This window comes from Thamnophis elegans, chromosome 2 (assembly GCF_009769535.1).
Source record: "Thamnophis elegans isolate rThaEle1 chromosome 2, rThaEle1.pri, whole genome shotgun sequence".
NCBI classification, from domain to species: domain Eukaryota; kingdom Metazoa; phylum Chordata; class Lepidosauria; order Squamata; family Colubridae; genus Thamnophis; species Thamnophis elegans.
Window position 1 is genome coordinate 126,847,673 of NC_045542.1, and position 27,953 is coordinate 126,875,625.

The following is a 27,953-nucleotide window of genomic DNA, read 5'->3' on the forward strand; positions in this document are numbered from 1 at the left end:
TTTTAACCAAGAAATTAAAGGTGCATTATCTGTGTTTCAAATTGTTTAAATGAAATTTCAATGACAAAATATGAATTGATCTCATTGATAATGCTGATAAAAATAGAATTCTACCAGTAGCAAACTCAGCTTTTTTTTGGGTGGTGGTGGTGGTGAGACACGAATAAATCATAACTAACACTTATAAACAGCATGATTATAACTGTTTTCTATTAATATCAAGTGTTCATCTTTTAAAAATATACATAAACAGTATGGAAAAATGCCCATCTTTAATGGATTGTTTTTTCTAACCACCTTCAAGATAATGACCAGTTATTTTTCTCTTCACAGAAACTTTTTCATTGACTTACAAACAGTCTGGAGATCGCTGTGAAATCAGCCAGGTAATATGCACTAATGACTTAATTCATCTGCATGAACTGATGAGAGGCCCTCTGAGACTAATCTGAATAAATACAAGTAGTTTTAAATGACAAATATTTAAAAGAAGAGGAGGCTGTTATATGGGTAATCCTCAATGTATGATCAGAACTGAGTCCAAAATTTCTGTTGATAGCTTTGCCCAATTTTATGACTTTTCTTTCTCAGTGGTTAAATCAGAGATTGTATTCAGCAATTCTCATCAATTCTGGAGAACCGGTAGTGGAAATTTTGAGTAGTTTGGAGAACTGGTAAATACCACCTCTGACTGGCCCCTCCCTCATCTATTCTTTGCCTCCTGAGTCCCAGCACATTGTGAGGAAATGGGGATTTTGCAGTAACCTTCCCCTGGAGTGGGGAGGGAATGGAGATTTTACAGTATCCTTCCCCTGCCATGCACACCAAGCCACACCACACCTACTAAGCCACGTTCACAGAACTGGTAGTAAAAAAATTGAATCCCACCACTGGGTTAAATCAATCACTTAAATGAATCTGGCTTACCCATATCAATGTTTATAAAGGAATTGGCAATATTTAAGAACTGAATCTAAATATTTCATTCAGTTAAAAAGAATATATTTGGAGATAGCATGCACTAACTTACTGATATGCATCAAATTTTAAAAAAAATCTTTTTTCAAATGTTGAATGATATATTTCAGAAAGATAAGTTGAGGTTGTTTGTATCCATTGTGTGAATAATGCATATACTGTAATGTATGTGATTTATAGTCAACTATTGGAAATAATGGATGTTTGTGAACAGATTTTTCTAACACAATCACTCTTTGGTCAAGTATATATTGAGGGAAACTAGTGTAAATTTATTATTAAAAGTAAATATGTGGACCTGTCAGAAAACTAGTTTAATGCTACAAAATGGTTAAACTAGTGATTCTAAAGACTAGATGATGATAATAATAATGTATTTATTTGCTCGCCATCTTGCCATAGGTGACTTTGGGCAGTTTACAATATTAAAAACAAAAAATATCCCTGCCAAGAATATTTTGTCTAGCCTAAGAACAATACAGGAACTTATTCTATCCTATTTTATTAAAAATAAGTGTCTGAAAAACTTCAAAACTTTAAAGGGGCACTTGTCTGGCATAATGGCTAAATAGCTTTAGAACAAGATAGACAGTCTCCAAGAAAGTTGCCTATAAGAAATTTCATATCTTTGAAGAGAAGAAACAACTTCTTAAATTGTATATAGAAAGGCAATGTATATGTCTTTCAGCATTAACATAAAACCAGCTTTGTGATATTCTTCAAGAAATATGGTGCCTTACAGTGGATAGAAGTGGTTTAGTCAAAGGAATTTTTAAGACAAAAAAAAAAAAGCTATGTTCTGCTGTAGAAACAAACATGGGAAGGAATTTAGTTTAAATTGATAGCTGTAATGCAAAGAAGTGTTTCTACCAAAAAAAGAATGAAGAACAAACTCTTCAAATGTCCATGTACAATTTTTAAAAACAGATTATCCTACACTATTCATAGTAGCTCCGAACTGTACAAAAGAGAGACTTGTAAATAGAATTGTACATATTTCTATGTTACCATTTCTCCCAGCATGTGTTCTTGTTCAGAATAACAATATTCTGAATGTTGGGGTATATTATAATACAAGGTAGTCTGGTTAACAGTTCCCACAGTGCTGACGAGCTGCTAGATGAGGTAAATAAAACACAAGTTCATTCTATTAAATTTAATGTAGCTTACTCCCAGATATATAGGTACCCTGACATTTCTTTGATGCTGACATCATATCATCATTTTGTGGAAAGGATAATGGAAGATATTTACAAATGCAATTTTGTTTCAACTCTGGTATCCTGGATTGAAGCAAACAAATGTATTGAACACTCTACAACAAACACATACAATTGTGAGTAGTTTCACACCCACCCACATATCTAAGGATCAAATCTATAAAAGGTAAAGGTAAAGGTTCTCCTCGCACATATGTGTTAGTTATTTCCAACTCTAAGGGGCGGTGCTCATCTAAGTTTCAAAGCCAAAGAGACAGCGCTATCCAAAGACATCGCCGTGGCCTTGTGGCCAGCATAACTAAACACAAAAGGTGCACAGAACGCTGTTACCTTCCCACTAAATTCCCACCTATTTTTCTACTTGCATTTTTACATGCTTTTGAATTGCTAGGTTGGCAGAAGCTGGGACAAGTAATGGGAGCTCATTCTATTATACGGTGTTAGGGATTTGAACTGCCGAACTGTCAAGCTTTCTGATTGACAAGCTCAGTGTCTTAGCCACTGAGCCACCTTGTCAATAAAAAAAGATGCCCCCCTCCATTTCAAAAAACATTCATTCCAACATAGGATTCCGAAACATGACAGGGAAATCTATTATCATTTAGACCACATTTGAATGACAATTGCAATGGACAAACTCCTAGTATAATTAGCAACTGTGAATTGCAATCATTTGGAAGAACAATTCAATTTTGTAAGTGATAAATTGCTTAGAAAACTCAAAGGTGAATGGATTCTTATATGTTTGGGAGGAAGGTGGCTTGGGGAATGTACTTTGGTCCCAGGAGAAGGACAAGGTTATAATAAAACGAAACTTCAGGAGGTCTTTATAATTGCTAATCACACTGAGCTCCATTTAGTCTATTGCTGATGAAAAATGGGCAATTAGATTTTTTTCATCTCCCTAGTTCATACCTAATTCTTAATATTAGTGATGTGGAATGTTAATTGTACTTCATTCAAAGAAGCAAATTGCTGCTGGAAATGTATTTCTTGTATTCTCACCAGGAATCCTATACTCAGGTTTGAGATAGACATGAACTAGGTTTTTTTCAGGTTATAAAGGCTAATAACTCCCATAAAATAAAAGCGATGATTTGTTCTAGTGAAAAGCATTTTTTACAATATTTATTTTGCATGAAGAAATGCTTTGAACTAACTTTTATTAATATGTGTATACTACAAAGCAACATTTGGTTTACATTTACTTTTTCCTTGTAGTTCAATTTCACATTTTCAAGACAAACATGAACTAGATGACATCTTTTTGAGAAAGCCAAGAGAAAGATTTATTAATGATTAGCATGTATTTACAAGATTGCTGAAGCCAAACCTAAGTGTGAAAATACATGCAGATTGTCTAAGAAGACAATGTTCTCATATGTTAATAAAGTCAATCCCACAACAAATTTGAAAATAAAATAAATTAATGCTAAAAACAGAAAGAACAGACTTATTAAATTTGTTCATAATACAAATAAAAAAAAAACAACAAAAAATTGGGTCTGTGGAAACTGATTATAAATTATTGCTCAGGTGTCTTTTCATGCATTAATGTTACAATGCTCTTAAGGAGCATTGTAACTCTAGGAGGGGCGATGCTCATCTCTGTTTCGGAGCTGAAGAATCAGCACTGTCCAAAGACCTCTCCGTGGTCATGTGGCCGGCATGACTAAATGCCGAAGGTACACAGAATGCTGTTACCTTCCCATCAAAGGTGGTTCCTATTTTTCTACTGGCACTTTTATATGCTTTTGAACTGCTAGGTTGATAGAACCTGGGACAAGAGCTCATTCCGTTACGTGGTGCTAGGGATTTGAACCGCCAAACTGCCAATCTTTCTGATCAATAAGCACAGCATCTTAGCCACTGAGCCATTGAATCCTTCCTTAATTGGTCCATAACTAACATAATGGTTCTTTGTGCATGGTATATTTATTAACCAACCCCATATATATTTGTGTCCAGATTTCATAACTTGTCATTACCAGTGGTGAAATTTAATTTTTTTTGTCACCAGTTCTGTGGGCATGATTTGGTGGTGGTGGACATGTGACTGGGTGGGCATGGTCAACTATTTTCACTTTTTAAATCATTTTTTTCCTACCTATTTGCTCAAACCGGCAGGAATAAAGTGCTTTAAAAAGTGAAAAAAAAAACACACACACATTCCGATGGTCGCATGGTTCACAGTTGATCCGCATGATCGTCAGAATCTTTACGCCCCCACTTTTTAAAGCATATTTTTTACTACCGTTTGGGTGAATAAGTAGTAAAAAAAATCCTGTAAAAAGTGGGGGGAAAAAAGGTTCCAGCGATTGCACGGTACAGCTGAGTGTCATGGAACCTTTTTTTAAAACTTTTTAAAGCTTTTTTTTACTACCGGTTTGGGCAAACCTTAGCATTTTTGCTACCGGTTGTAGAGAACTGATCAGAACCAGTAGCATTTCACCCCTGGTCATTCCACCATTTATCTTTTAATTATTGAACATTAATTCAGAATGTTTATTTTTCATTTTATGTTCATAAATTGTCTAGATTTTTTCTTCATCCAATCAACATAGTGGTCTCACTTACATTTCTCAAACTTAAGTGATTCAATCTTCCGTTTGGCTTCAGTTTTCATTACATTTCATTTCTACTTACCCTGCCATTTTTTTTTATATTTACCATTAACATTTAAAAATCTGGGGCCGTATCTGTCTTGTCACTTCTTTCTCTCTTCAGGCTACTATTGTAATTATTACAATACCTTTTTATCCTTGTAAAACTTCCATATTAGATCAAAGAAATATTCTGTCTTTCCCATTAGATTTAATGTTTTGCATTTGGTATAATCTACAAAATAAGAAGCTTATTATAATGTATGAAGGAAATGTAAATTTTCTAGTGTTTTCTGGTCCTTTTCATTATTAACTTATCCCACCTATCTTACCTCCTCTCTTTCTTAACTAAGTGTAAGTTTGTATCACATTTTACACTCCTCTCCCTTGGGGGTCTACTCTTTTGAAACTTGGCATGAGGCTCATGAATCAATTAGGGCATCTTTCAGAAACCTGACAATAGCATCTTAATCAAAACATACCTTCCTCAAGTAATTAGGGCAAAGCTTCTATTAAATGCATATTATCTTCCATTTCTTTTCAGGATAAAAATTTGTATTTAATTATTCCAAAATCTGGGTATATAGGTTTGCTCAATTTTTGTTGACATAGTCTATTATGACTTTGTTTGCCACTTATCAATCAACATATCATCTATTTTCTATTTGACAATCAATTTACAGCTTTTTCTACCTTACTTTCTACTAAAGTTAGGTTACCATCGTCTTCTCCCTTTACAAATATTTCTATCGTTATGTAATCTCAGTTTCAAATGATTGAAAGAATCAATCTTATTGCTCCATAAGCTTTCTGTTCTGTGAAGATTCTTGACTCTTCCTGCCTTTGTTGTAAATTAACCCATGTCTTCTCTGCTCCTAAACTGTGCTCTTATTTTCCTTTTGTTGTTATATTCCTTTCTTTAATAACATTCCCACTGGAGATATCTTCCTTGACCTTCCTTGATTGAAGTTAGAAGCCTGCATTCAACTCGGGACGTTCATCCTCCATGTTTCCTTGGTTATCAGAACAGCTTACACTGGAAATCTAGATCTTTTTCTTTTTGATACCTGATTTTTTTCCCCATAGGGAGGTGAAATATGGTTTTCTATTGTCTCATATCTTGATTTAGCTCTTCAGATTCTTGTTTGCAGAAATTAAACATATTGAACCTAGTCCTTACATTTATCAGTGACAAGCCGTATGTTTTAAGAGCAGGAATTCCTTGTGTGAATCTTATATTCCAATATTAATTTGAACTTTTTACTATATGTTAATATACGGAACTGAAAGATGTGGCCTTTTAGATGTTGCTGAACTTTCCAATCCACCTAATAATTGCAAGTGATACTGGAATGTGCCATTCAGCAACAACTACAGAGCCATTACTTTCTCCACCCTGGAAAAAATTCAAAAGACGGTAAACAAAACAAAAATAAAGTTTTCCCATCCGTTTGCTGTGAGCCTTATCCAAATTGCCCTGCGTATAACATATAGTACCTATAACCAGCATCGATTACTAGGGTAGCCTGCCACCAACCTCGTGATAATTCTATTCTATCCAGCTGCAGAACTGTATCAAGAATTTATATCTTTCATTGTAGGAAAATACAAAGAAACGTCTTTTGGACTTTCCAACCTAGAAATATATAAACTTTGTGTCAACCTAAAATAAACTGAGGACATTTTTTTGCAGGTGGAAAAAATATCAATGAGAAATATTATCATTAAAGTTATGAAGCCAAGTCTCTAAACATAAAACAAAGTGTAAGGAATCGTAAGAATAGCATGAAAAGAATTCCAATAAAATCAAAACAGTCAAACTATCTATTTTTTTTAAAAAAAATCATTTATTAGTTTATTACACCATTCACTTTGAATGGTGCAAATGGAAGCATCCGCGCTATCCACGCTTTCCCAAATCCCTCCAAAGTAGTTTGAAACTCAATATGCAATTATCTTCATTGCTATAGACGTCAAATATAAAGGACATATAAGAAATACCATGTTTTCTTTTCATCTGGCCAATTCTACATCTGAGAATTAAAAAAACCCATCCCAACAAAAATATGATCCAAAACATAAAATACAAATATATAAATAGAACAGTTACTATATATATTATACTGTATAAACAGGTATTCCTCAACTTACAACCATTTGTTTAATGACTGAAGTTACAATGGCACTAAAAAAAAGTAACCAGTGTTTTTTACACTTACGATCATTTGCAGCATCTCCACGGACAATTAATCAACATTTGGAAGCTTGACAACTGGCACGCATTTATTATGCTTGCAGTGTTCCGGGGTCATGTGATCACCTTTTAAAACCTTGTCACAAGCGAGCAAAGTCAATGGGGAAGCCCAATTCACTTAACAACCATGTTACTAACTTAATATCACTTAATATCTGTGGAAGAAATGTCATATATGGGGAAACGCTCACTTAACAACTGTCTTTCTTAGCAACAGAAATTTTGGATGCAGTGGTGTTCATAAATACTTGTACATAAAATGTAAAAATAAAAATACAAAAATATAAAAACCATGTCATAAAAAAGAAAGAAAGAAAGCCCATCAGATCTAGCAGAAGAGGCCTGCTACAAATCCCCTCTTCTATGAAGCTACACTTGGTTAATCTCAGCAGGCAGGCCTTCTATGTTGTGGTGCCCACCTTATGGAACATTTTCACTCCCAAAGTGTGATTTGCTTCAGCCCTTTGGATTGTTCCAGAAGCCCCTCAAAACCTGGTTATCAGTCTCTGATAATTCTATTATCTTTAATTCTAAAAAAGAATTGAAAAAAACTCAGCACATATTGTGCAAGGCTAACCCCCACTGTAGGGAGGAGGAACCGACCAGGTGGTTCCGCCCCAGGCGACTTATGGAGCCGCTAAGGTTCCAGACGGAGCTTGGGGTCATTCCTGATACCTTCGCCCACAGTTCGGTAGAGACTCTGGTTGCTGCTTGGCACTCGGCAGCATCGGAGACCCTCGACCGGATTGCGCCACTACGGCCCCTCCGAGGCGGCGGATCCTGGAGACCTCCTTGGTTTACCGAGGAACTCCGGGAGATGAAGCGCCGGAGGAGACGCCTAGAGCACCTATGGAGGTCCGATAAGTCCGAATCGAACCGAGCAATGGTAACCACCTGCACCAAGGAATACACCAGGGCTCTTAGGGCAGCGAAAAGATCTTATATAGCCACCTTGGTTGCGTCCGCTGAGTCCCACCCAGCCGCCCTGTTTAGGATAACCCGCTCCCTACTGAATAGGAGGGAAACGGGGGAACCCCTGCAGGGCAGAGCTGAGGACTACACCCAATTCTTAGCGGACAAAATTGCTCGGTTTCGGTCGGACTTGGACTCCATCTCTGCAGTTCCAGCCGAGGCACAAGAGGATGAAGTAGACCACCTCTGGGTTGAGTTTCAGGATGTTGCCCCTGGGGATGTGGACAAGGCCATGAGGGCTGTAAGCGCCTCCACCTGTGTACTGGACCCGTGTCCCTCATGGCTGGTTGCTAACAGCAGTGAGGTGACACGAGGCTGGATCCAGGCGGTTGTTACCGCCTCTCTTCGGGAGGGGAACTTCCCCACCGCGCTAAAAGCGGCGGTGGTGAGACCCCTCCTGAAGAAGCCATCTTTGGATCCAGCTATTCTTAATAACTATCGTCCAGTCTCCAACCTTCCCTTTCTTGGGAAGGTTGTTGAGAAGGTGGTGGCCCTCCAGCTCCTGCGGTCCTTGGAGGAAGCAAACTATCTTGACCCCTTCCAGTCAGGCTTCAGACCCGGTTACAACACAGAAACCGCTTTGGTCGCATTGACCGATGATCTTTGGAGAGCCAGAGATGGAGGACATCCCTCCATCCTGGTTCTCCTTGACCTCTCGGCGGCTTTCGATACCATCGACCATGGTATCCTTCTGCGACGACTGCGGGAGGTGGGAGTGGGAGGCACCGTGCTGCGGTGGTTCTCCTCCTACCTCTTGGACAGGTCGCAGTCGGTGTTAGTGGGGGGGCAGAGATCGACCCCTAGGCCCCTAACATATGGGGTGCCTCAGGGTTCGGTCTTATCCCCCCTACTATTCAACATCTACATGAAACCGCTGGGAGAGATCATTCGCAGGCACGGGATAAGATACCATCAATATGCGGACGATACCCAGTTGTATCTGTCCGCCCCGTGCCAACTCAATGAAGCGGCGGACGTGATGAACCGAGGCCTTGAGGCTGTTATGGACTGGATGAGGGCTAACAAGCTTGTACTCAACCCGGAAAAGACCGAATGGCTGTTGTGCTTCCCTCCCAACAATTCGACCAGTATTCCATCACTCAGGCTGCGGGGTTAAACTCTACACCCCTCAGAGAGGGTTCACAACTTGGGAGTCCTCCTGGACCCACAGCTATCCTTTGATCACCACCTGACGGCTGTGACCAGGGGGGCATTTGCCCAGGTTCGCCTGGTGCGCCAGTTGCGACCCTACCTGAATCGGGAGACTCTCACAACAGTCACTCGGGCCCTTGTGACCTCTAGGCTGGAATACTGCAATGTGCTCTACATGGGGCTGCCCTTGAAGAGCATCCGGCGACTTCAGCTAGTCCAGAACGCGGCCGCGCAAGTGATCGTGGGTGCACCTCGGTTCACCCACATAACACCTATCCTCCGCGAGCTGCGCTGGCTACCTGTCGATCTCCGGGTGCGCTTCAAGGTGCTACTAGTCACCCATAAAGCCCTTCATGGTAGTGGATCTGCGTACTTGAGAGACCGCCTTCTGCCAATTACCTCCCTGCGACCAATTAGATCTCATAGATTGGGCCTCCTCCGAATCCCATCTGCCAGCCAGTGCCAGCTGGCAACTACAAGGAGGAGGGCCTTTTCGGTAGTAGCTCCGACCCTTTGGAACGAACTCCCCATGGAGATTCGTACCCTCACCACCGTCCAGGCCTTCCGCATAGCCCTTAAGACCTGGCTAGCCCGTCAGGCCTGGGGACAAAGATAATCGCCCCTCCCGAATGATGAATGAATGTTGGTTATTATTTTACTCTATGTTTGTTTATGTCACTGTCTGTATTACCCTCCCCTGATCCTATGTAAGCCGCCCTGAGTCCCCTCAGGGAAAAGGGCGGCCTATAAATGTTAATAAACCCTAAACCCTAAACCCTAAGATGGTAAGACTACTAACTATAAAAAAGCAAAAGGAGAATAATGTGAAAAAATATTTTATTAAAGAGAATATATTTTGTTAGAATAGAAGGCCACATCAGATTCTTTGTGTATTTAAAATGCTTCTTGCTTTAGAAAAATGGCACAATGATTTTGACAGGAAAGGAGATAATTAATGGTAAACTCTTGAGCTCAGTGAAAACTAAGTGATATGTGGAGAAAAGAAATGAATCACAATAATGAGAAAAGATTTAGTATCAAATAACACATAATGAGAATAAAAATAAAGACAATTTTTCCCACCCACCTGCATTGTACAATGATCTTTTGTCTGAAACAGAATTGGTTAGAACGGGTTTCCAGTATTATTTTTTAAATCATTATGTTATATTAAATTATATTATTTTTATAATACTCAATTATACGGCAACACTTGATTTGAGCTGATAATAACTAAATATTTTTTATCCAATTATTATCAGTCAGTGGGTCTGAAGTTTTACAGAAAGTAACAATGACTTTACTTTTAACCATTCAGATTTGATTGGGGTACTATACAATATTGTTAAATATATAAAGAAGCTGGCATTATCTCTAGTTTATATTTTAAAACATTTTAACAGTACCTGAGTATTTGGAAAGTTGAAAGACTAGATAGTTGAAAGAAAAATAATGAACTAGGTCAAACTTGCAAATTGTTTTATGGCCAACTTGCAACTAGCTGAGAGTCACAGGATTCCATTGTGCTCATAGCTGCTAATGTCGACTGTATGGATTCTAAGACCAACTGGCTGATTTCTTAATTATCTTTGGATTTATGTTTTTATTTTCTGGCTTTCTTTAAACATTAAGACCGACAAATTTTATTGTATTCACTAGGTTAAATGTCTTTCAATCCATGTTTTTTTTTTTTTAAAAAAAACAATTTTAACTATAAGTTTAAAGATTTGTACTTTTTGGAATATACAGCAAGAGGATGATAACTCTTGGCTTTGAAAAGTTTTTTTAATGTATCTATTTTGTAGCTGTATAAAATTTATTTGCATAACATAAACTAATAAATTATGGAGGCATGGGGTTTTAGAGGATGGGTTTATAGAAACTGAGGAAGATATGGAATGAGAAAATATTTGGCTTCATTTTAAGACTTAGTGATATGGTCTTACTGTTGCTGGGGCTGAGGGGGAAGATTTATTTTATTTTCTGTTTTTATTTTTAACTTCTTTTTCTGCACATAATATCTGTTCATTTTGTAGTTGTATAAGTTTTACTTGTATTGTATAATACCTAATGAATTTATTGAGAAAATGAAGAAAGAAAAGGCTATACACCCGGCAACTGAGCCTAAGGTTAAATCAATGAAATATTGATGAATAATTACTTTGTATTTCTAGAACCAAGGTTCTGAGTTATAATATATGTAGATCTGTTTCATAGCATTAAATAATTTACTTTCTGCAGTATTAATGGCACTTACTTCTCCAAGAGACCATTTCCATTATTATGGTGATGAAGTATCTTTAATGAGTACAATTGTGTAATTGTACTCCAGGGCAAAATTCTTCATACAAAAGTATAGCTTTCAAGTACCATTAAGAGATACCTTTAGATATTTTACAATAAACAGTAATTCTACTTCATGAAAATAATCCAAAATCTAAAATTATCCATCCATTCATCCATCCATCCTATATATTATCTAACTTTCTATGCAAGATAATCTCTGCATCTTGAGAAAGTATTGATCAGACTTGATTCTATTTTGCTATCTTTGGCAGCTTCTAGAAAATAAGATCCAGATGCACCGCAAAATTAATGTTATTACTTTGTCTAGACACTCAGTTCAAATATGACACTGTACTGCAAATATTCCAGAACATCACTGAAATGTTTTTATTGAATAATGAAATTATATACATCTCTGGTAAGGACCTCTCCTTAACCATGTAAACAGAAATTACGACACAATGCCCAACAGCCTTTTTTCCCTATTTTGCATGGATGCATTTTCAAAATTAACTTGCACAATCATGATTACCTGGTTTAAAAATATATTGAAATATATTTTCAATCCTTTTTTTTCAGAACTGAATATTAAACAAGCTTTAGATATTGAAGGAAACTTTTAAAATATCTTATTCACATAACATAATTATCCTTTCAAGTGGGTAATTCTTAAAAATTACTCACTTGAAAGGAAAAACCACATTGGTTTGAGGGTGATAGGAATAATTTTTTTAACCCTATAAGGGGAATATTTTCATCTGTTGTTTTAATATTTCTATTACAGTTTAGTTATGTTTTCCCAACTATTCCACAAGGATATTCTGTTTTGGCAACGCCTTATCAGCTTCAGTTTTGCCTAAGTTCTCTAAACATTTTATCTATGTGCCTCACAAGGCAACCATTTTTGAACCAAGGTACATAAGATAGGCTAATATAGAGAATGTGTCTGGCTCCCATGAGTCCTGAGAGAATAAAATTTCACAATTTTCTAGTTCACAGTCCCTTTCTCCCTCCTCCACTCAGCAAGTAAGGAATTAATTCATTATGGAGGTAGCAGTTGAATATGAGAGATCATTTACTGCACAAAGTCCCTACAAAGTTGCTATCATTATACAAAAACACTGAAACTGAACCAACATCATGGCAAATTATATTGAGAGATCATGGAAATGGTTTGCCAATAACTTTAGAGTCATCTGTAAGTTGAGTCATGGCAACTAGACTTCTTTTCTTTTCTTTTTTTCTGGAAATTTATTTGTCATGATTCAACCAACAGACAACTCTACTTGGATGACTGAGAATCTTCATTAATGTTTTCAGAGTCACATTGCTTCTATGACACTTTTCAATACATATTTTTCTCTTCTCTAGGATGTGATGGCTATCATCATTAGATCTAAACAGCAAGCAAAATCCTAATGGCAATGCGTTTTTATGCATATCAAACAATAAACCAGAGGAAGATGATTAGACTGAAGGTGAGACACTGAATTACACAAGAGTAATAGCTCATTCTATTTTTCTGTTTTGAAGTATCTCTGAAACAATGAACCATGGGACATGGATAGCCTAAGACAAAGGGAACACCCTCCCCATTTATTTGACCTCAATTTAGAAATCGCATTTAGAAAATCTGTACAGATGCTTATCTTTCATTAAGCTTTTCTCTAAGTTTTTAAAACTTTTTAGATTGAAGACCGAGTATGCATTTAATTATCCATGGGCTCATTAAATAATTAATGCACAAATTTATCTCATCTGCCTGTGCAGTGGAATGGAATAGTGAGGCCATTAATCTATTAATAATAGTTGTACAACTTTGCCTACATGAATGTGACCATCATGACTATTATTCCTAAATAAAAGTGGTGCTTTTAAAGATCTATTATTTGTTCCCCTAAACGCTACATAGATTGGGAGAACATCTTGCTTTTCACATTTTCAATTAGGTACCAGTTAAATTTATATATAATATTTTTAATTTGTTATTATGTAGCTATAATGCATAACTATGTAATAATTCAACGTTCTCTAGTCTCTCAACTAAATATATATATAACTGCAGCAGTTATAAGGAACAAACAGCCTACATCCCACACTACTCCTGGAAACACCAAACCTGAAGTAGTCAGCAGCAGCCTGAAGATGACGAATGTGACTTCGTCGAAACGTCGCCAAGACATCTCCAATTCTACGCGGGAGAAAACCCGAACAACTAGAGACCTACATACTAACACCCGCGAAAACCTCAGAAAACATATATATATATATATATATATATATATATATATATATATATATATATATATATATATATATATATATGTCTCTGTGTGTGTGTGTGTGTGTATATGTGTGTGTGTGTGTATATATATATGCATAGCTATAATGCATAACTATGTAATAATTCAACATTCTCTAGTCTCTCAACTAAATATATATATATATATATATATATATATATATATATATATATATGTGTGTGTGTGTATATATATGTGTGTGTGTGTGTGTGTGTATATATATATATATATGTGTGTGTGTGTGTGTGTGTGTGTGTTTTATTTGTGCTGATAAATAAATAAAGGGAGACTAGTATAGATCTAACTCAAGCTATTTAGCTCTCATCAGCTAGCCATACCCTTACTTATAAAAAAAAAATCTAATAGATACCTTTCACCCTGGCTTCGCTGATAACGGATAAGAGCCTGTGGCCTAATGGCTAAGAAGTTTGCCTAGGATGTAATATAGCCCAGGTTCAAATCCCAGTAAGGGTATGGCTAGCTGATGAGAGCTAAATAGCTTGAAATAGATCTATACTAGTCTCCCTTTATTTATTTATCAGCACAAATAAAAAAACACAAATATAACAAAGGCAACAGTAAAAATATTGGGTTTCTGTCGTGATGGACTCTTGTGACGAGCCGATAGACAGACGATGGAAGCAGTTAGCTTCCTCCCATAATTGGGGCTTACCAGGGGTTGTAAAAAAATAAAAAAAAATAAAAATCATATATATATATATATATGTATGTATGTATGTATGTATGTATGTATGTATGTATGTATTCAGCAAGTTCTAGTATTCCAGTATCTCAGATAGTCAGAATGCATTAAATAATTTGACGTAATATATTATGAATATACATGAATAGAAATAGTTGCTTTCCAGGGCAGTTATGAAACATGTTGAATGCATTGTTTATTTAGTTCATTGTGTCTTAAACTGAGGTCCTAAACCTCTGCGAGTCCAAGCCTTTCTCAAAGATCCATGAAATCACAATTAATTGGCAGCCTATTTTGAAAAATAATAAAATATTAAAATCCTATCAAAAACCATAAGAAGAAATAGTGGTAGTGGGTGCATCTGTAGGATAAGGATTGGAAGAACCTGAGGGTGGCATTAAAAGGGTAGCCACAAGTGAGCTAAGTCCAACCCTCCTGAATTCTGTTGACCCTTATACTCCTAGGAAGTGCTAACAATTGATTGAAAATATTCCTGTGGCTAGGATAAATCAATTTAATTGGACCTTCACCTATGAACCTGAACTTTTGCACCTGACAGCATCAATTTGAATATTGTACATTTCAATTAATGTAATTCCTACAAACAAAAGCTCTTTTGGGGTCTTTCATAATTTTTAAAGTAAAAGTAAAAAGAGAGAAAAATGAATCACTTTAAAAAACATTTACTTGAAAAATTTAATAAATACAGCTAGTATATTTACTTCTTAATTGCACATTATAAAAAATTGTCTGAAAGATTTTACTTGATTTTGGGGTACAATTGCTGGATTTACAGTTGGCAATCATTTCATTATATGTTACTCAGTAATTAATTTTAGAAACCTGAATAATAAAGACAAGCAGCTGCAAAGTTCCAGAGAGATTGCATTCTGATAATTTATGAAATGATTTCAAATAATGTTATTTAAAAATACCAGAAGAATGAAACAACATACTGTGTGTGTTTGTTTTATCTAGAAGTTGAGTACTAGTTCCCAATTTTTTTTTCTTCAAGCCAAATTTCAGGGAAGGGCACACAAAACTCAACAGCAACACAAGTTGTACTTTCATACATTACCTCTCACTTTCCTTTATGATCTCTTTTCCTTTCTTCCAAGTAAAAGTTGGCCTTGGAGAAGCTTTAGGCTTACATTCAATGGTTGCATCACTACCAACTTTAACAAAAGTTATTTTTTTTAAGAAGGTTTTGGAGAAATCTGGACCCACAGCTGAAATATAACAGAGAACCCAGAATTAATGAAAACTGCCATGAAATTGTCTTGAAACAAATGTTGAATTTATTCTGAATTCTCTCAGAATGTATTATTATTATTGGTTTCCAAAATTAACCTTCAGAATATCCCCAAACCACAGTTAAAAGAGATAAATAAAACAAGTGGGACATCAGTTTCATTAACTAATTTGTCTGGTACATTCTCTGTATTCCTGAAAAGCTATTCCAAAGGCTGACAAATCAGCTAGGACAATGAACATTGTGTTCCGGGTAATCACTGAAAAGGGTTGTAATCTTGCATCAATTAAATGTTGGATGGAAAATCATGTGGTTATGAAATGCTTTCTACATGTTAATTTCAGTGATACTAAACACTGGATGTGGTTCTCTAGGAATTTCACGACCTTCATGGTTGCTCATGACTATAACATTAAGTAATAACTTGTGTATGTAAAATAACTATCACAAATGAAACAATGCAGCCAGAACTTTTATATCACCCCACTTCTTCACAAACAATTTGCTATTTTTTTTCCACAGAAGCAATTCATATCTCTATACTCTGCTTCTATCCTTGCAAATAAAGCTACAGATTAGGAGATGACAAATAACATCTATGAATGAATGAACTCATGCTAACTGTAAATGGCTACTTACTATGGAAATAGTTTAGACTTTCAAATCGGCAACTAAGGTAATTCTTAATACATTTAAAAAAATTATTATTAAATAAAGTGTTAAATCGGCGGTAGTAATTGAGAGGAGGCGTCTGAGGTAACCGTGAACCGTTTATTCAAACAAGAACGTCATAGAACATCAACAGTGAGTAGACCAGCAGGTCTTCTTCTTCTGACAGCCTTTTATACTCGGCTGTCAAAAGGTTCAACCAATAGCCTCGCGTATGACAGCCCGGCAACCGACAGGCACGTCTGATTGGCTAAGATGCGCCTGGCTGCTGCCGAGCTGTCATTCGTAAGTCCGAGGACTTACGAGGCTACAACATAAAGTACTGTGATATACTGTAGGACTGAACAGGGACATCTGCAAAAAAGTGAAAAGGAAAAACAAAAACAAAATGGCAGATGAACTACAGAATTAAAGCCCTGACCCTATTTACATACTTCTGATACATATTTAAGAAACATGAGGCTTTGGTTGCAGAGTTTTTTCGGCATCTCCACTGGTTAATCCACCACTCATAGTCACCGCAAGGATTAAAATGATGTGATTCATCTAGTATTATTAAATCTTCCTCCCTTTTAAAATATATACTAGTGCTATATCTTTATGTGGCCCTTTCCCCATATCCAGTTAATGTCTGTATGTAGACATTAACTAGATATCATTTACTTTTACATCTAAATATTGTTTCACAAATTAACAATTATTTATTATGCCTATAGGAAGCATTTTCCCCTTCAAAACAGATGTGGGTTTCTATTGGTTCAGCCCAGTTCGGCCGAGTAGGAAGTAACTCGGCTGGCCATGCCCCCGAACTGTTCTATAGCGGCACCATCTTGGGTTTTTTTTTGCTTCTGAGCATGCATGTATGCATGCTCAGAAGCCATTTTTTTACTACTGTGGATGCACATGCAGGATCAAGCACATCCCTGAGTGAACCAGCAGTAACAAAAGCCAGAACCCACCCCTGCTTCATATCCAGATCTTTTGTTGAGGTGGAGAAGGAAAAATTGTTCATTGCTTTCTCCTATCCAAAAACTGATTTTTCAGAAGCTGACTGCATAGCAATTTAGCTCCAAAAGAGTTATAAGTAGTGTGAAACAATAAATGAGTTGGGTAGCTTCTGGGGGTGAGGCTTTGAAACAGACCTGGAGAAAATCTTTTCTCCGTAATTTGTTTCTGGTGTTTAGAAGAAGATCTATTCTGTACTTCCCCTGATGTAATATGAATCAAGTTTTCTCTCAATAGCTGCAGGGTCCACAATGGCAAATGAATGTTTGTCATATAAAGCATCTAGTGAGGGAAAACTGGTCTAGCATTGAGTAGTAATAATGATTTAAACAGCCACTGAAAAACATGAGCTCAAGGATGTTTTCCATCAGATTTACAGGCTCACAGTATAAGTGATCCATCACACCATCACAGAATCACTTAGGAGATTGGAAGACATTATGCCTGAACATCAAGTGGCAAAGATAAGAGCGTGAATAATGTTGTGAATGAGGAAACAGAAAGATATTATATAAAAGAATTACAATTAAGGCTTTTTTTCCCTTTTCTTTCTGTATTAGGAAAAAGGCATACACCAGTATTACCAGAGAGACTGTAGTTACTTCATTCTAACTGAAGTAGAATATATCATTCTATATACTCTCTAATTAAAAAAATCTTCTAAATGTAATAATCTTTTTCCCTGCTGTGCTTTCACTATACAACTTTATATTTAATATTTAATAATGTCAGGTCATCTAATCATTTCAGGAAGTGATTTTCTTTCAAAGATGGAAATATATTTCAGGGAGCTTTATACCATGGCTCAATAAAACACTTAGAAATAATTTCCTAATATAGAATGCCACTATTTATTTATTTATTTATTTATTTATATATATATATATATATATATATATATATATATATATATATATATTTGTTATATTTATGCTGATAAATAAATAAAGGGAGACTAGTATAGATCTATTTCAAGCTATTTAGCTCTCATCAGCTAGCCATACCCCATGTTGGGAATCGAACCTGTGCTCTCTTTGGGCATACCAGGGGTTGTGACTTTATATATATATATATATATATATATATATATATATATATATATATATATATATATATGTGTGTGTGTGTGTGTGTGTGTGTGTGTGTGTGTGTGTGTGTGTGTGTGTGTAAGATTGAGATTGTCTTGGCAACGTTTCAGTGAGGTCTCACTCGCCATATTCAGGCTGGTATTTTAGGCTTCGTGTTTGTGTGAGTAAAGCATGGTCGGAGCTGCCGTCTTTCTATACATCTTGGTGGGTGTGTGTGGAGTGCTGGCTTTGTTTCAGCAAGTGGAATGATTGGTTGTGTGGTTGTATCATGATTGGTGGATTGGTGTTGATTGGTGCTGGCCGTGTGTTGTAATCTACCACCCAGGCCGTTACAACACAAAATAACAATGGACACACAGCCAGCACCAATCAGCACCAATCTACCAATTATGATACAACCACACGACCAATCATTCCACTTACTGAAACAAAGCCAGCACTTCACACCCACCCACCAAGATTTACAGAAAGACAGCAGCTCTGACCACGCTTTAAGCCCAAAACCCAGCCTGAAGACCTCGCCAAAACGTTGCCAAGACAATCTTAATCTTACATGGGAAAAGACCCAAGTACAACAAGACCAGCATACCTACCTAGAACAGTAACACAGATGCAAAGCAGCCCTTCAGTATAAACAGCTCCTTCAATTTATACTTTTGATATTTGCAGGTATTCATAGATGGGAACAGAATTCTCATTTCCAGTGAGGGGAGACTGGCAAAATGTGCCTCAATCCTTTACAACCCTCGGTAGAATTAAATTCATGTGCTCTCTAAAAGTCCAAATACCTTTCCTCCCCCCCTCCCAAATTAACACAGGTAGTCCTCAACCTATGACCATAATTGAGCCCCAAATTTATGTTGTTAAGTGAGGCATTTGTTAAGACCTTTTTGCCACAGTTGGTAAGTGAATCACTGTAGTTGTTAAGTTAGAAACACAGTTGTTAAGTGAATCTGACTTCTCCATTGACTTTGCTTGTCAAAAGATCGTAAAAGATGATCACATGACCTTGGGACACAGCAATGGTCATAAGTATGAACCAGTTGCCAAGCATTTGAATTTTGATTCCATGATCATGGGGATGCTACAAACGTTGTAATTGTGAAAAATGATAATAAGTCACTTTTTTCAGTGCCGTTGTAACGTTGAACAGTCACTAAACAAAGAGTTGTAAATCTCCCTGTACAAACAAAATGCAAACATGTTCAAAATCATTTTGCTGAATAAGGGGAAATAGCTTCTCTGCAACTAGCCAATCTGTACTATATTTTCATTATAATGGATCTCCTTGACATGTTTGTTCCTTAGCAAGTACTTTCTTTTTGTGACAGACATAGTGGCAAAGCTAGGACAATATTGATATTGCATGGAAATCAGTGGTGGAATACTGAATATGATTGTAAAGTGGATCTGGCTTCCCCATTGCCTTTCCTTGTCAGAAGTTCACCAAAGGTGATTACATGAACCTGGGACACTGCAACCAACATCAACATGAGTCAGTTGCCAAGCATCTGAATTTTGATCATGTGACTATAAGGATGCTGCAATGATTGTGAAAAACGGTCATAAATCACTTTTTTTCAGTATCTTTGACTGGTTACTAACCAAACTGTTGTAACTCGAAGACTACCTCTATTCCAATGCATGGTACTCTATTGAGAATCATAAATATTTGTAAGCCACTGGGATTTCATAAAATCCTGGAAAAAGATGAATATAAGATGGGAAGTATTCAGACAATTTAGTACTGAGTAGTCTACCAAATCACTATGTTTAAAATAAATGTCCATTGTAAGATTTGGATATATGGAGAATATATGGACATTCTCAGCATGTTGTCTGTCAAGAACTAAGGTTTTTAGTTTGCCAGTGGCTCAAATATCAATGATGGACAAATCATTATATTCCTAACAAAATATAATTAGTTCCAATTTCCCTTTACTTTGTTATGCAATACAGAATATACCTTATTTGACAAATGGTATTTGTGTACATGATTTTGTTGAATGATTATTTTATTTTAAAATATTTCCCTAAAGATACATCTTTTATAGCAAAAGATTGATCTGTATGGGAAAAATATTTTCAGGTCCCTCTCATTATATTAAGAACCTATATACCTTCTCCTCATTTAGTAATCATTGTCCATTCCAGCAACTTTAGCAACTTTCCAGCTAAATGAAATAGGAGATGGGGGAGGGGGGAGATAGGGAAGGGGAGGGAGAGAGTAAGAGAGAGTGAGAGCAACAGATTCAACAGATTCGACAGAATCAAGGTTGATTCAGCCTTCCATCTTTTCGAGGTCGAATCCAGATTGTTGGGGGCAAAATACTGACTCTGTAAACTGCTTAGAAAGGGGTGTAAAGCACTGTAAAGTGCTTTATATAAGTCTAAAGTGGTATATATAAGCCTACATGCTATTGCTATTGCTGCCATTTCGTTTAACAGAATAACAGAGTTGGAAGGGACCTTGGAGGTCTTCTAGTCCAACCCCCTGCTTAGGCAGGAAACTAACTTCAGACAAATGGTTATCCAATATTTCCTTAAAAACATCCTTTATTAGAGCATTCACAACTTCTGGAGGCAAGTTGTTCCACTGATTCATTGTTCTAACTGTCAGGAAATTTCTCCTCAGTTCTAAGTTGCTTCTCTCCTTGATTAGTTTCCATCCATTGCTTCTTGTCCTACCTTCAGGTGCTTTGGATAATAGTTTGACTCGCTCTTCTTTGTGGCAGCCCCTGATATATTGGAACCTAGCTATCATGTCACTCCTGATCTTTCTTTTCATTAAACTAGACATACCCAGTTCCTGCAACTGTTCTTCATATGTTTTAGCTTTCAGTCCCCTAATCATCTTTGTTGCTCTTCTCTGCACTCTTTCTAGAGTCTCCACATCTTTTCTACATTGTGGCAACTAAACTTGAATGCAGTATTTCAAGTGTGTCCTTACCGAGGCATTATAAAGTGGTATTAACACTTCACATGATCTTGATTCTATCTCTCTGTTTATGCAGCCTAGAACTGTGTCGGCTTTTTTGGCAGCTGTGGCACACTGCTCGCTCATTTAAATGTTTGTCCACTAGGACTCCAAGTTCCCTCTCACAGTTACTACTATTGAGCAAGGTACCACCTATACTGTACCTGTGCATTTTATTTTTCTTGCCTAAATATAGAATCTTACTTTTTTCACTATTGAATTTCATTTTGTTAGATAGCACCCCATGTTCAAGTCTGTCAAGATCAGGTGTGGGTTCATGCCAGTTCTAACTTCTTCTATAGAAGAGGTTCCACAAATCTATCTTGCCATTTAGAACCGGTTCCAGCTCCCTTCCCCTGCCCGTCCGCACCACGCTTGCCCCACCCACCGCTCGCTCATTGGCTGGCTCATCAATCACCCCGCCCGCCTCTAAGAGTCCTATCTAAACCTTAAAATCTTAAAAAATCTTAGGGGTGCAAGGGTCTTGTAACTTAACAGCTTTAAAACTTGCACACTTAAATGCCAGAGTTCCTGAGCCAACATGACTAGAGGAGGAATTCTGGGAGTTGAAGTCCACAAGTTTTAAAGCTGTCAAGTTTGAACACCCCTGGGATTTTTTTTCTAAAGGGTTAGGGAGGGGTGCAAGTGTCTTGTAACTTGGCAGCTTTAAGACGTGCATGCTTCAAATGCCAGAGCCTCTGTGCCAACATTTTGGTTGCTAAGCAAGAGCGTTGTTAAGTGAGTTTCACCACATTTTACAAGTTGGCCATACCTACCCAGGCACATGACTGCCAAGCCACTCCCACTCAGTCACATGGCTGGCAAGCCACTCCCACCTGGTCACATGGCTGGCAAGCCACTCCCACAAAGCAGGTCACCCCTACAGAAGAGGTTCTAAAAATTTTGAAACCCACCATTGGTCAAGATCCTTTTGTATCTTAAGCCTATATTTTGGAGTGTTGGCTATTACTGCTAGCTTGATGTAATCTGCAATTTTGATGAGTTTCCCATCTATTCCCTCATCCAAATGATTGGATGATAAAGTTATTTTGGGTGGCTATACAAGAATTACTCGCAATTTGATGTCAGATTCAGGTTTAGGTTCATGAAATTTCATCATAGCTTCATGCATTGGTTGGAAAATTGGTTTTTTTTAAAAAATCCACTGTGTTTGCAAATGGTTGCTAAAGAAGGTAAAGAATTATTGACTGCTTTTTAATGTTTTTCCCCTTGTTACATTTTATCCCTAACTTACATTTTATCAAAAACTATAGTTACAATAATTATATCTGGGACTTTAATAGATTGCACACAACAGAGAAAAATAAAAAGCTAGTTGCCCAAATTGATTGTGCTTTGAAAGCCATATCTTTTTCAAAGGAATATTTGCCTATGAATATACATCAAAATGAAATTACCTTTAGAGCTGTTCATCATTGTGACTTTTTCTTAAATACGACCTTTTCCTCTTGATAATTTCCTTTTCAAAATACATTAATATGTGAAATACACCCCCCCCCCCAAATGTTTGAATACATTTAATTTCCTGATTTTGTTTTCTAGGTAAAAGCTACATCAATTTGGAAAGTTTGAGATCAGATGAAAACAGCCTATCCTTTTCAAGTTAGTATAGATCTTAAATATTTGGATCATAGCGAGATCTATCTACTGCAGCTCTGTAGTTACACTGATCTGGTTATTCACTCACTGTTATCCTCCTTAAGGCTTCCTACAAGACTGATTTCTTTAACAGGGACACCTGGAAAAATATTGTGCATTTTATCCTCATTCTAGTATGTTTAATTGTTTTCAACTAATTAGGAACTGTTGTGTATATCATGTTTCCTTTGTAGCAAAAAATGTAGAAACATTGTTCTTATTTTCATTGTTACGTCTTTATGCTTAGGGAAAACTTTTTATAGATACTATAAACAATTTAACACAAGACAAAACTGAACACTTTTACATTATGCATAATTTGTACTTCTGTAAGTATACTGTACAATAACATACTACAGGTAGTCCTCACTTACACACTGTCTCATTCATTGATTGTTCAAAGTTACACCGGTGCTATCTCTTAGTCACATGATTATCATTATAGTCAGTCTAAATTATCCTTTTTCTGACCTTTATTTTTTTTCCCCTGCAGAGAAAGAGACTGGACAAGAAGGGCTTAAAAGAGAGGAAGAAGGCCCATTAGTGGAAAGAAATACCCATCAAAGGGGCTGGCTCTGGCAGCCATTTTGTGCCTGCTTACTCTCTTCTAATCCATTTTCTCCAATCTCTCTCCTTAGAGTGAAGGAATTAAAAAAAAAAAGCAATTTTACAGGTAATCTCTCTTCTACTTGATCCAACACTCCCCCCAAACAGGGATATTTGGTAAGAAGGGGTTACAAGAGAGTAAACAGGCATAGAGTATGGCCTTTACCAACCTGTTTGCTGCCAACACCAACATATTGCTTTCAATGGGTATTCCCATTGTGTGCCCGCATACTCTTTTATAATCCCTTCCTCTCCAATGAATGTAAAACAAATATGATTTTCTTTCTTCTGAATTTTACCAGTGCTAGGCTGAATATTCAAAAGGGTGGGGAAATGGTTAGAAGGAAAATAAAAGCTAAAGAGAACCAATTATGTGATCAAACTCTTCCCATGTTGGTCCATTTTTGCTTAATCTATTTTTTACAGTCCTCCTCCCCTCCTCCAGCATCATTTTTAGCTATAGCAGGATAAATATTTCAAACAAATCTGCAAATACAAAATTACAATAATTATTGTTTGGTACCCCAAAGTACATAAAACAGACCCACAAGGGTTGTAAGAAAAGATCTTATCCTTGCCCAGTTAGATAAAATAGATAAAAAAGATCTTGCCCAATTTGATAAATCCACTAAAGTGGCAATTGACTCCTTGCCAGAATTTGTTGAGGTTTTACTCCAGTCTGTAATCCATCACAGAATTATTGCTGTCCAGATAGATACTACATTCAACTCAGGCTTCAGTAATCACATAAAAGAAGAACGGAGAACACAAGGCTAGCTTCAACTCTTAAGCACCTCTAAAAGTTGTCACTACATCTATAGTTTAATATTAAAATTCTGTTTATGAGTGCAGCAGAAGAGACTGATTAATAATTGCTACACATGGGGAACAATCAAATAACTGTATTTAAGTGAATTAAATATAATCAATTCAAATATTTTATTATTGAGTTTTTAGAAAGTTTTATAGTAAGGAATAAAAAAAAAAATCCAAAAGAAAAGAAAAAAAGACAGAAAAAATATTTCATAAAAACTACAAACAAAAAAGACAAGCAAGCAAACAAATAAAATAGAAAAGTGGGAATTATAGATATGTGTATCACATTAATCAAATGTCTGCATGGTATGTTCTGGCTTTGTATATGTGTTTTTATCTGTAATTACATGCAATGGATCCCTCAGCATGTTCATCTTTATGTTAGATAATACACAGTAAAACTTCTTTCATGGCAAAGAAACAAATTATTGTTCTAAGAATAAATAGTAGTAAAATATGACATAAAACATTTCACATATAGGAGCAATCATTCCCACTGACTTTCAGAAAATGCTTTGGATCAACGTTTCTGGAATTTAATTAATTAACACATTAATTAATGACTTCATTAGTTGTAATAAAACAATTTAAAGCAATAGAAACTTTTCAATAGCTTTTAAGTAAAAGGAACCCACCAATTACGCTCAGTTCTGCGCTGACATAGATGACTCCATATCTATTTTCTGCCACACACTGATACATGCCAGTGTCAGAGAGATTCACGCTGGGAATGGTAAGTGTCCCATGTTCTATGTGAAGTCTTTCCTGCAAAATAATTAAATGAATAACATAAATGTTAAAAAAAATCTTCAGAATTTATATATTCCTCCAATGACATTACCTTAAATGTCAAATAGGTAGGTGGTATCAATACTAAAGTTGAAAAAAGACAAATTCATAAATAATCAGTATGATGGAATCTTTGCTAACAAAATTCAAAATGCATGTTCAAAGGGAAAAGCAATAGTAAATTGTGATTAATACCAAAGTTTCTTCTTATTCTCAGTGATTGGGCATATGAACTACGTTGATTAATAATTATTTGAAGCCCATTAACCTAAATCTAAAACTATGGTGGTCCTATGGCATATTATGACCTAAGTTGGTCTGAGATTTTTTTTAGAAATTCAGCTTTCTGCTTCCTTGAAGATTAATGGAAAAGTAATCATGTTCAGTGGGGCAAAGCAATTGATTGCACCCCACTATATTAAAATTGTTATACTCCAAAGATATAAATCATAGCCATTTAATAATCCTTACTTTAGTTTAATATGGTTTAAGTTCAGAACCAGTCACATTAGCACATGGCACAAAAGAATGGGCAATCAGGATTCAGCCTAAGGATAAAGAACTCGCAATACCAATAACAACAACAATATGCTTCTCTACATAATAGGAAGGTGTGTGTATTAGTAAATCTTAACATGTAACAAATACAATCTATAAAAGATGTTGTACTCCTTCTCACAGGTGGAGTGTAAATCTAACGTTGTGCAGGCTTTATTTGACTGAATCTAGGCAACAACAGTTTCACAAGGTGCAGGTAAGAGCGATTTGCAATTTGTTTAGTTTTTGCCCTTAAAATTGAGACAATCAAAGGCTGGAATAATCTCCTTTGGTGAGATTAGGAATAGAGAGATGCTGATGAAATCTTTTCCTTTCTTTCTATAGCTCATTAATCCTTAGCTTTATGTGACACTGCTAATGATAGGTCAATTCCCTCGTTGGCTATGTCAGCAGAGGTCCGTGGAAGTGAAACGGATACAGACTAGAAAGCTTGTTTACATTCCATAAAGTTCAATTAAAACTTACATACTGGAAAAAAAAACAGAATGGAAAAAAGGAGCTTTATAGCCTGAATAGCTATATTCCCATTTTTGTTTTTCACAGTTAGCACTTAACAGAGGTTTTGTTCCAGGTGATATTTCATTTGCCTGTGGCGTTGCAGCAACTGAAAAATGTGCAGCCATTTTATGTATCTTCTCCTCAAAGCAAATATGCCCTGGAAAGGAATCCCACAGCTTCTCAGTTCCAATTGATTCTGTGAAATGTTTGTCAAAGGGAGAAAATGGCACTTAAATACCTAACATTCGCTGAACATTGGTTGAAAGTTAGGTGCTCCGGGGTGATTCTTGCCTTTTGAAAAGTATGACTTGAATGACATTGTTTTAAATATACGGAAAGCTCAAGGTGATCTTGTGACATTTACTCAGCATGACAAGAAGTCTGCAGTGGGACAGATGGAAACTTAAGACTATATGGTTTCTGCTGTTTTTATTTTTCAGTAATGTTGAGAACAAATTCTTGCAAGTTAATCCCCAACCTCAGAGCATCAATATTGGCAAGATTGCTTGTACCTGAGGGAGAAGAAGTTCACCATCCTTCAGCCAGTTGTAAGAAGGCTTCGGTCTGCCATTTGCCTTACATTCCCAGTAGATACTTTCTTCTATAGCCACCTGAATATCACTTATTTTCTGATTCCAGTTGGGAGGAGCTGTAAGGAGGAGTACAGGGATATTTATCTGAGTAACATTTATGTCTTCTCTAGCATGATCTCAGAAATAAATCTATTTTAAAAAAATAGAAATATGGGTTTAAGATTACTGTGTTTCCATGAAAACAAATTATATGTAACCTAAAATTGACTTTGGTCACTTCTATACATTAAAGATGTTCAGCGTGAAGATTGCAATGATGTAGTGGAATTGTTTAACCTGGATATATCAGCTTTGATGCCTGGTAACTGGCTGTACAAATCTCTGCAGTTTTATTGGCAACATTTTAAAAAGCTTACCATTATTCTCTTCCTAGGGCTAACAGTGAATGAATGTCCCAGGGTCACCCAGCTGGCTTTGTGCCCAAGTTGGGACTAGAACTCACATTCTCCTGGTTTCTAGCCTAGTGCCTTAACTACTGTCCCAAACTGGCTTTTCTCGGTATATCTATATGACCAATTAATGTAATAACTTATAATGATATTTCTAATAATTAAATAAAGTAGAATCCCTGAGATACTTAAGGAAAAGAACCAAATTTGGTCAACTAATAAATATTTGTCTTACTTTATTAATGTTATCTATATATGTCAATTATTTCTATAGATAACTGTTTTTGTTGTTATGCAAATGATTGGCAAAATAAAGAGTGTAAAAAATATGAAATATTTCATTATCCAAGGGAGAATAAAGCTTCCCCCTGAAATCTATTTTGCACCTTATGGATGGATCAAATCTTGTAGAATATATTTATTAAACTAGAAATATTAAGACAACAATAGTGCCCCTTGAGCACTGATTTCTGAGGCTACAAAATATTAGGTTGTAAGTAACAGGGTGTGTGTATTTTGATTACTTTCAACAGTGGCTTCAATCATCAAAAGTATAATTTGTATATGCAAACATAAACAATAG

General features: G+C 36.2%; 1 protein-coding gene across 1 annotated transcript in view; it reads right to left on the reverse strand.

The window, feature by feature from the left end:
* The window catches only part of LOC116503823 (contactin-4-like), a 222,280-nt gene that overhangs the window by 78,125 nt on the left and 116,202 nt on the right, over positions 1 to 27,953 (reverse strand). Inside the window, exons 6-8 of the mRNA XM_032210467.1 lie at positions 26,901 to 27,037; positions 25,179 to 25,308; positions 15,550 to 15,700 (exon numbers count right to left, since the gene is read on the reverse strand). Coding sequence (XP_032066358.1) covers positions 15,550 to 15,700; positions 25,179 to 25,308; positions 26,901 to 27,037 — 418 coding nt within the window. The remainder of the gene's footprint in view (positions 1 to 15,549; positions 15,701 to 25,178; positions 25,309 to 26,900; positions 27,038 to 27,953) is intronic.